General features: G+C 39.7%; 1 protein-coding gene across 1 annotated transcript; it reads right to left on the bottom strand.

The window, feature by feature from the left end:
• Nucleotides 1–6442: 6442 nt before the first annotated feature.
• LOC113344007 lies at nucleotides 6443–7840 on the bottom strand. The gene is made up of 3 exons (XM_026588067.1): nucleotides 7604–7840; nucleotides 7326–7522; nucleotides 6443–7229 (listed from the first exon to the last, which is right to left on the bottom strand). Exons 1-3 carry the CDS (start codon nucleotides 7838–7840, stop codon nucleotides 6443–6445), a joined length of 1221 nt encoding a protein of 406 aa, XP_026443852.1.
• Between the last annotated feature and the right edge of the window lie 3362 nt (nucleotides 7841–11202).

Raw genomic sequence — 11202 nt, 5'->3', positions numbered from 1 at the left:
TGGTCGGTCCCTCCTTTACTCAATAGCCTATTTTCAGTAATTCGTCGATCGATTGACGAATAATTGATCGAAAATTAGGGTTTCGAACAAACGCTCGCTGAATCACAATTCTGAGCAATTCAAACACTAATAATTATATGATTGATCTGGAAATAAACATCTTAATTAATTATATAATATTCGGCTCTGCCAATATTTTAATTAATTATTATTTGGTCACACTACTAACAATCCATCGAATGAGCAATACTTGCTCATGTGATCCAATATTGATCCAACTATCAACTATCAATATTCAATAATTCACTGAACGAGCAATACTCGCTCAATTGTTCAAATATTGATCCAGTTATCAATATTCAGTAATTCATCGAGTGGGCAATACTTGCTCAAACGCTCGATTCACAGTAACTTGTCGATCAATTGCTGGAGTAATATTTACTCAGACTATCACATTTATTCGAGAACTGTATCCTAGCAGACGCTCGATCCATGAATGCTCCACTGAAAAAATTTAGACCCATTATCTAATCAAATCAAACGACTGACTAGTCAAATCCACGTTCGCGAGACATCAATCACGTCACATGGGGGATATCCATTAGGATTTTGGTCTGGCGGCCTACAACACATGTGTTCATCCACGATAAGAAATGTGAGTAAGTCGTGCAAGCAGTTGAGGGAGTTAACAAAGTAGTGGGTGGACAATTAACCAACCTTCTCACGTACGAGGAACTGGTGAAACCACGATTTCCTACTTTCCCACTCTTTCACTCGAGCAACTGTCACACTTACTGGAGATCAATGTGTTTTACATTTTTCAGTAATATAAATAAGTATCTGAGTCCAAGATTTAAAGGCAGTACGAAAAACACACAGAAACATAGAAAATCCACGAGATATTGAACAGACAATCCATCGTCTAACCAAGAATCGTGTGACCAATACTCTTTCAATCACTCAAACTTATTCATCATTTGAAGAAACCCACAACACATTCACAGATTACCATTGATCTCACACACTTCTCAGCTTCCTGCTACAGATCAACCCTCTTCCCTCTTTGTGACCGAATTGACTCTAGAACGACCATTGACTTGGTTTAGGCCGGAGTCCTATAGATTGATCTCTCGAACTTAAAAGCACTCCCGTGCAGTGCATCTGTTTGAGGTTAGGCAGTTTTCTCGGTTGAGGAGTCTTTGATCGCTCGATCGTCTCTTCGTTCCCTAGAAAACCAGCAAATCGTTTTTCTCCGTCTCGGTTGCAATCTTAGTTTTCACAAAGATGGCTGGTCTTAGGTCTGAGTTAGTCACAAATCCCAACAACACAAATGATGGTATTCCGGAAACCATCCCTGCTTCCAACAATGGTGATGATATCACTCCTCCTCAAACCAATATCGAAGGCCATCCCCTGTTCGGCCGCTTCCCTGAGGAAGTCAGAGAAAATCCACCCATCATAGCTGATCTCATGAAGGTGCAAGAGACTCTTGCCAAAAACCAGACTGACATGGCTGCAACACAAAAGGAGCTGTGCAATTGTATCAAAACTCTTACTGACAAGATGGCAAAGAAGACTCAAGAGAAGGGGAAAGCCAAAGAAACAATTGATCCTGAAGTTGTCCCAGTCCACGTAGTTGATGATGATGAAGCCCCTCAAAGCTGAAGAAAACCCACCAACAAAGGAGCCTTCCGGTTTTATCACTCGTGAATATCTGGAACGCTTTATGGAGGATCGAGGGAAGGGAAATGCACCATCAGTCCATCGCCATCAACCTCCATACCCTGATGCTACGCAAAGAATCCCTCTCCCAAAAAGCTACACTTCTCCAACATTCACGTTGTACAATGAGAAAGGGAATGCTCGAGAACGTATCTCCCGGTTCTTGGAAGCGCTGGTCGAGCATGAGCACAACCATGTTGTCCGTCTGAAAGAATTCTCAAAATCTCTGACAGGACGAGCATACACATGGTACAACAACATTGCACTGGGGAGCATTGCTAATTGGGGAGAAATGGTTAATGCTTTCTACAGGAAATATTTCTTTGTCTCGGAGCAGATCACTCTTTCTGACTTAGGGAGAATGGCGCAGAAAAACACTGAACATCCGAATGAGTACGTGAAAAGTTTCAGAATTCAAGCCTTGGATTGTCATGATACTAATGTTACTGAACAACAATTGGTGTACTTGTGCATCAACGGGACGATCCCTGTCTACAGAGCCTTGCTGGAAAATCTCCGGTTCCAAACTTTCTCAGAACTCGACGAAGCGGCCAAGCGATTAGCAACTACTGCTCCGGCCTTGCTATAAAGAACAAAAACTGTCAAAACTGAAGAGACGCGAGACGCTTGAGTGAAGTAAGTAAGAGGAAAGCTGAAGCGCAGCAGCATAAGAATACTCCTCCAGCGTCCCATCCTACAAAAGCACCAAGAAAGGACAACCATGCTAGAAATGCACAACCACCGGTGCAACGTCTACAGAACGACCAAGAGGAGCCAGAATTCCCTTTTCCTATTGAGGAAGTGGTCGAGTTATTGGAGGTCTGGATTCAAGTTGATGCTATCAAACTACCTCCCGTCAGGAGAGAGCCAACGGAGGAAGAAATGTAAAATCCACGCTACTGCCGTTTCCACAGATATGTCAGCCATCCAACCAGTGATTGCAGGACTTTGAAACGCATATCAAAGAAAAAGTCGATTCAGGAGAACTGGGGACTGAAGGAGTACACAAGAATCCTCTCCCAATCAGAACCTTTACGTTCTCTGAACCACCAGTCAAAGAAACAGTTCAATCATTGATCGAGCATGCCTGCGAATTGCTTTATCTATCAAAGGCTCAAAGGATGGACATGTTTGCGTCTTTGAACCATATAGTGTCCGGGAAACGACTGTTAATTCCAGAGACGCTCCATGAGCCTCTGGTCACTGACAAAGAGATGTACGACTGGGGACTTCTCACCACAGTGCACCTGAAAGGAAATGAATTCAAGCGAGCGTTAGTCGATGTTGGAACTGCTGTCAATATCATCCCTTTGAAAACTCTCAAAGCTGCAGGCATCAACCGACAAGAGGCCACTCATGCTCCAGCCTCAGTCAGAGATTATGAAGGAGTCTCCAGAGACACTTATGGTCACATCATTCTCAAGATAAAAACTGGATCGACCTGGGCAGAAACCAAATTTCACATAATTAGGAAAGACCCAGGGTATGATATGATCCTTGGACGAACGTGGATTCATACTGAAAAGGTAACTCCAACGCATTCCATTGCACATTTCTCTGTTGAAGAAAGCCCCGACTCAGAGGAAAGCTTCGACTCAAAAGAAATAGAGGACACCTCACCATTCGAGCATCTGGAGAAAGTCAAGGCCTTGATGGACCTAAAGCAAAAACCTGAAGAAGATGCACATACTTTCATCAAAAGGTTCCGCACTCGGGAAAGTTTTATTCCTCCTCATGCTTCCATATTATCAACTATCAAATATGTTACCTTGGTTCCGGGACTCAATGCTGTTAATAACTCAGCACTCACCAAACGGTATGAGTGGTTGATTTCTCCTCGACAATAATTCACCAAGTGGTTAGATGCATAACCTCTCCAAATTCAGCATTCTACTGATATGTTCGTTGCTAGGATAATGGATGAGTTCAACAAGCAATACCTTGTGTACTCTCCCTTGCGCGAGTGTTCATATGTGCCACAAATTCAGGAAACTCCGACCGCACGACCAGGGAACCCCGTCATCAGAGGAATGCCGAATCAGCAAAAGATCTTTAGGGAAAGAACCGTTAAGCCAAACAAATTTCATGAAGGGGATTTGGTTCTCAAAGAAATTAAGTGCAATCTTCATTCTGCAAGAAGCTCTAATTGGGAAGGACCTTTTATGGTCGCTAAATCCATAGTTGGAGGATACTACAAGCTGATCAACACATATGGAAGGACTATACCAGTGATACAGGAGAATTGTCTCAAAGCCTTTGACGCCTGAGACATCCGGCGTCTTGGGGTGTCATTCGCTCAAGTCACGAGCGACTGTTCGAGACACCCAATGTATTTTAGGATTTTCTTTTACCTGTATTTTTAATTCCTCCAAAACGTTTGCAGTACTTGCATCAAGTATTTGAATTCAGCAATTTATCAAAGTTCTTTTATTTAAAGAAAAAATCTCTATCAAATCCAAAAGGAAATCCTCAATCAACGCTATTCAAAAACCAATCAAAAATCAAAACCAAAAACTAAAGCCTCACATTTCTCAGAAGTTCAAGGTTCAAGAGATTATGGAAAGGGAAACTAAAGGAAATCGGCAAAGTAAGATTTATGCTTCTCTACATTCTCCAAGACTTGCAAGGCCGCCTTCTCCAACTCCAGCTTCTCAGTCAACTCAGCAATCTTGGCCCTTTTCTCCACCACAACATCACTGGTAAAAGGTATATTGTTCTCTAATGTATCCTTGATGGTGTCAATCTTTTCACGGGGCCACTTCAAGTTGAAACCAAGTTCTTCAGATTTCTCCAAGTTGTACTCCCAATCAAAGAGTACATCTTGAGTGATGGTACTTCTGGCCCTGGTTCGTATATCATCTATGACGCGCAAGATATTTCCTACTTGCATTGTCAATAAGTAACGGAGCTTGGGGTCTCTTTCGACGGCAATGTGACCATACATCTTCCACAACTTCTCATACATATCAGCATACCTTATGGGAATGCTGAATCCACCAACTAATGTGTGATATGGGAGTGACTCGCCGAATGAAGGCTCACAAACAATCCCTGTATTAGAATATTCGTGCAATATCAAGCGATTCTCAATCACTGGAGAAACTTCAACAGTCATAGCAGCAGTTTCCTCAACAGCTGGAGCAGCTTCTTCCACTCTTGGCCCGGTTTCTTCCATCTCTGAAACAACCACAATTGGAGTATCGGTCGCTTTAACGGTTTCAACAACGAGATTTTCATGTCCTTGAGGTGCATAGGTGGTTGTCCCGTCATTCATAGTACCAAGGTTGCTTGAATCATCATTGTGGGTCTCATTATGCTCAATTCCACCATTTTCCACCTAATATAACAAAGACACAAGTTTGAGTTTTCAAGCATGAAATTGAAGAAGCAATCATAAAATTCAACATATAAGTGAACTAACTATATCTAAGTTCTTTATTATGCATCCAAGACATGAACAAATAACGTGGAAGTCATTAAACACGTTTTTGCAACAAGTTCGTATGAGAAGGTTTTACACTGCCCTGTATAAGATGATGAACTGGGAGCAATTGGTGAGGAATATAAGGTTGAGTCATATACTATTCTCTTTGTATGGGTGTTCTTTACAATATACCAACATTTTATAATCATCGGATGAACGAGCAGAGAGATGTGGCCAAAACATTGGACTACACGCAATCTGAAAAAGTTCTGGAAGTCTCCTGGAAGTTTACTGTTTCGCCTATTTCAGGCCCTAAACATGCTCAAAGCTCAAAAATCTTCTTTAAAAAAGCTTGTAAATTTCCTGGGCATGAAAAACATGGGTAGACGGCGAAAATACGACATCGAACGAAGAATCTACAACGTTTTTACTGAAAGACTGAAGTCTGAAATTTTCTGGTGACGTATTTCGGCAAAATTTCTCATATACTCACATGGATTCTCATTCATTCATTCACAAGTCAAAAATTTCATACTTCTATGAAGAAATTATAGGAGTAATACATACGTGGGGAGTCTCTAAGTCATTTGGAGGCTCAGCAATGTTGAAATCACCATTAACGACATTACTACCTCTATTCAGTTGTAGATTTTGAGGATTCTCCGTCTCTCCATTCCCCAAAGAAGAATGTGCTTCCTCAACATGTTGCTTATCCACAATAATTTCCTCCTGCTAGCATTAACAAAAATTATTATTAATTTATTCAAGTAAATGCCATGATCGTCTGCATGAAAAGGGGAAACTTACATCAACTTCCTCATCTGCGCTGGATCCCTGGATTGTTCGCCCATGAAAAAATTGAAGACCGTCAATAATTCATGGAGCAAAATTTTGAAATTTAACAAATGTTTGTTGTGATCCTAATGATCACACGAATAAAGAAAAGGCTTTACGGGAAAAATGCTAACAACTCACCACAGAAGCGGCTGGGGACTGCACACTATTTGACACCATCATGTAAGTCTTGCTCAGGTGTTCTCCGCCTGGAAAACTCTCTTCAATTTCAGTAAAGTTTGTATCAACTCGGGCTCTCACCACACGGGCATCCTCTGGTAAAATCAATAGAGTAGTCAAGAGACGATCAATATACCACCATAAGAATTACAAGAAGAATTCTTACGTGTGAACATCCTGGAATTGCTTTTCGCTTATCACCACTGGAAAAATTCTTCAACCTTGGTTGCTCAGAAACTATCTCATCAGCAGGAGGTTCTTGTGCCGGAGTTTGATGAGCCATTATGAAATCAAACAAACGATCAAGTTGCAGCCTCCAGAAGTCACATAGCCCGGAGTCAGATAGACGACCCGGGTAGGACAAGGGTACATATATTCACGCCCATTCAGATGTGTACAGTCCAAAGAAGCTTTAAGTTGATCGACTGATGGTTTTTCTTTTCGAACATCCGGAACACACTGATCAAGACCCATCTGTCGAGCTACTCTGTCAATATTATATTCTTCCACCAGATATTCCCCGTGCATTACTGATACTAAGTAACCAGGGGTACAACTCAGTATGAAGGATCTCTCACCATCACTTAGGTTTGCACCAGACTCCAGAATGACACTCGCTTCATTATTGTTATAGGTGATCATATGTGAGATGAACAGAGGAACCGACACCCAGGGACTAAAGTTAAACTCAGACTCTTCGTCTAAGACACTGGTGAGGCGTATATTTTTCCGAGGCTTTTTGGTAGACCAGCGCATAATCCTAGCATTATCCCTCTCAGAAATAATATAACGGATGTCAGCATTCGGTCCTTGCAAGATGCTACGTGGAATCGGGGCGTATTTTTCAAAACGCTCCCACAACAGAGCTTGGAGAAACATTGTGTTGGCATATGTCTCAATTTTCATAAAACCATTGGAAATGCTGGAATCCACAACCAAGGAATCTAAGTTGGAGAATAGGGAACCCAGAAACAGACTACCAACGAGAATTTTCTCACCCTGAGCCATCTTGATGGCAAAAGGGATCATGAATGGTTTCAGCAAATTTCCACTATCTTCAAACACATCTCTGGATAACCACAGACACAAGAAAGCAGCAATACTTAACATACCATCCACAGGTATCTCAGGAGTTCTATCTCTCGGCCACCACTTCTTCAACCACTGGGCATAACAAGTTTTGCTGGATGATTTGTTAATGTCATGCATCTTAGATGTCAAGATCTCATATATCGCCTTCTCGTTTGTCGAAAGTGCTTCTGGGAAATTACCCGTGACTGGAAGGTTCATTAAAGCAACCACATCCTCTAGAGTAATGGTGAATTCTCCCCATTTACATATGAAAGTATGAGTAGGAACACACTAACGAGCGAGAAGAGCTACTATACCTCTCACATCATGGTAAACACGCAATTCTCCAGCTGCTTAGATAGCTCGTGTCACCTGCGCACGATCCAACATGGCTCTCACATGACTATGTCCCAGCATATGCCTCGCCCATCCAGAAAAGTCTGTCAAAGGTTTCCGATAAAGCTTGAAGTCTATATGTGAGCCGGCATAATGTCTCTCGTCAATACAGAATCGAATAATTGCTCGAGGAGACACCAATTTTCTCTGAGTAATGTCCATGGGATCTATAAGAAGACGAAACGCCGGACCTGGGGGACGTTTCTTAGGCATATATTGGACCACGAAAAATTTATCAGTAGCGTTTGGAATGTTCTTTGGTCCAACTCTTTCCTCTTCTTATTCTTCGTCAATACAAGTCGCATCTACAAAAGCACCATTGTCTGAAGTTGTGTCTGTGGAAGCATCATCCCTGGAATCATCATCCCTGGAAGCATCTGTCATGCCCCTAATCTTAAACCTGCTTATCCAATAAGATTATAGCCTAATACTGAAGTAACAACATCTAGATCATTGGTCTTAAGGAACATAATTACATAAAGTAAAACAAAACTAATTCCCAAGCTCTCTGATACTTTATAGATGAAACTCCCAAAAGATATTAGTATATATGTGTATTGTTTTATAAACAACAAGAATTCATATATATGAAAGATACAAGAAACGTTCTTAATCGGCTATCGGTTTAAACTACGCGGATGTCTTCAAGTACACCATCTCTTCGGAAAACTGGAACTGAAGTGGGAACAAGTGAGCACATCATCCCAAAGGGGTTCCCAATGGAAACATATAACTTTCAAGTAATCACTAACATGCTCCACAGTACTAAAGAATATAAATTGAAAGAAAACAAGAATAAACTAATCATACCACAATTTATGCATTACGAAGCAAGTGTCACTCTAACCTCGCCAAATTCATTGGAGAAGACGACGTGAAAGCAACCCTAATCAATAACAATATCACCGTCCATACAGAGTGCCCATACAAACCATGATTCAGAATATTACCATCAAGATCAGAAAGTTAGACAAACAAGTATAATATGCACACGAGTGATTTCCCTCAAATAAAATAGTATATATAATATCATAACAGATGAATTACCGCCCTACTAAGATACTATTCAAATGGATGAGTTACCGCCCTACTATATTGATAAGCAGTAATATTAAAACGGATAAATTACCGCCCTACTATGAATTACCGCCGTACTAAATAATATTGTCGACGGATGAATTACCGCCTTACTTAACTTAGCTATGAGCCGTGGGGAAACACATACACTCCTCGCAAGGAAATCTCACAATGCATATAACACACAAGACACATGGCAAACATCGTACATACCGATACAACATATACATCATACTCAAATATACAGGAATGGCACATCACAGTATACGCAATCATGCACTTAGAAAGTAAAGTCTCATCATGCTCGCAGATAAAACAAATATTAATGATTACAAGAAGGTTACAGAGTTCCCACATGAATTGATGACAAGCGATGCCTACCTCGATATCCACAATCCACTGGTTCATCCTTTGCGTCGATCGTTGTTAATAAAGACTAACTGTTTTCGATTCATCATCACAATAGCGTCATATCATCAAATCAACAACAACCCCTCTTCTCTTCATCCATTAACGACCCAGTTCACCTTTCAATTTCTTTCCAAACCCTAATTTCGATCTTCTCAAACTTATCCTGAATTTGTAACAATATTCAATTGTTCTTCTTCCTAAATAAGAACCACACCATCTTCATCATCGTTTATACTACAACATCAAATGATTTTCTCGATCGAATCACACAGAAATTTAGCAGGGAAGAAGAACAGAGAAGAAGAGCAGGAGAAGAAGAAAGAAGAAAAAAAGAAGAGAAAAAAAGAAGAATATGAATTCTTCTCGATGGCACTGGGGATAAGGTCGACCAAAATCATTGAGACACCCAGCACTCTGGATAAGGGCGGCCACAAGGATAAGATTTGAATTACGATTTTACCCTCCATATAAAATTGATAAAACTTCTTCATCTGGTATCTGAATGACACGTTCGAGCAGTCCGTTTTAACTAACTTTTAGAGATCTATCTGACTATACTAATTTCATTTCTAAATTACTGTTAGATTATTTTCTAATAATTTAAATCTATAAAAACCAGTCGAGTTATTAGCGGTTAAACGTCTCTTGACTGGTCTAATAGCGTTGACGAGCTTGAGTGTCGTTACATTCTCCCCACCTTATACATTTTCGTCCTCGAAAATAGAGCCATCCTTCTGGTCTTCAAAAACTCCCCACCTTATAGAGAATTACTATCTCTCGACTAAATGCAAGTATTGCACATACTTACAGACGCGCGAAAAATAAAACTAACTCATTTTCAAGTGAGTTGGAAACAACATGAAATGAAACACAACCCTGTATATCTTTCTACATCTAATCTTTAAAATTTGTATCTCTAGGTTCAACTATACTGATTTAAATTCCATCCAAGAGGAAATCTAAGTTTCTTACATGAATTTCTATAATGGAAACTATAAATTTTAGACTTAAGTTTTCTACACTAATTTCTATTTTAATAAATTACTGGTTCAAAGTAAATTACAAACTACTCCATAATAAAGCTTCTATATGATATTCAGGACCTATCAAATATACTAATCTCACTATTCTTCTAGTATTGGATTGCCTATGTGTTCATAATTTTAGACTATTATTCTCTAATCTCACATAAAATAGTTGGTTTACCCTACAATTTTTACTTCATAAAACGTACACATAGTCAAACAAACAAATCAATCAATCAAACAAATATTTTAGTTATTGTTAGATTTTGGTGATTAAGATTTATCTCACAACCCAACGCGGTTCTAAACCAATCTAGTTCACCATCCGATACTATCTATCATTTATTGTTGCCCATGTAAGATCTAATAGTGAGCTCTGATACCAACTTGTCACGCCCCTAATCTTAAACCTGCTTAGCCAATAGGATTATAGCCTAATCCTAAAGTAACAACATCTAGATCATTGGTCTTAAGGAACATAATTACATCAAGTAAAAAAAAAACTAATTCCCAAGCTCTCTGATACTTTATAGATGAAACTCCCAAAAGATACTAGTATATATGTGTATTGTTTTATAAACAACAAGAATTCATATATATGAAAGATACAAGAAACTTTCTTAATCGGCTATCGGTTTAAACTACGGAAGCGGATGTCTTCAAGTACACCATCTCTTCAGAAAACTGGAACTGAAGTGGGAACAAGTGAGCACATCATCTCAAAGGGGTGCCCAATGGAAACATATAACTTTCAAGTAATCACTAACATGCTCCACAGTACTAAAGAATATAAATTGAAAGAAAACAAGAATAAACTAATCATACCACAATTTATGCATTACGAAGCAAGTGTCACTCTAACCTCGCCAAACTCATTGGATAAGACGACGCGAAGCGACCCTAAACAATAATAATAACATCGTCCACACAGAGTGCCCATACAAACCATGATTCAGAATATTACCATCAAGATCAGAAAGTTAGACAAACAAGTATAATATGCACATGAGTGATTTCCCTCAAATAAAATAGTATATATAATATCATAAGGAACGAATTACC

Source organism: Papaver somniferum, unplaced genomic scaffold, assembly GCF_003573695.1.
Source record: "Papaver somniferum cultivar HN1 unplaced genomic scaffold, ASM357369v1 unplaced-scaffold_70, whole genome shotgun sequence".
Taxonomy (NCBI): Eukaryota; Viridiplantae; Streptophyta; class Magnoliopsida; order Ranunculales; family Papaveraceae; genus Papaver; species Papaver somniferum.
The sequence above is the reverse complement of the archived record's forward strand: the minus strand, read 5'-3'. Positions and strand labels throughout refer to the sequence as shown.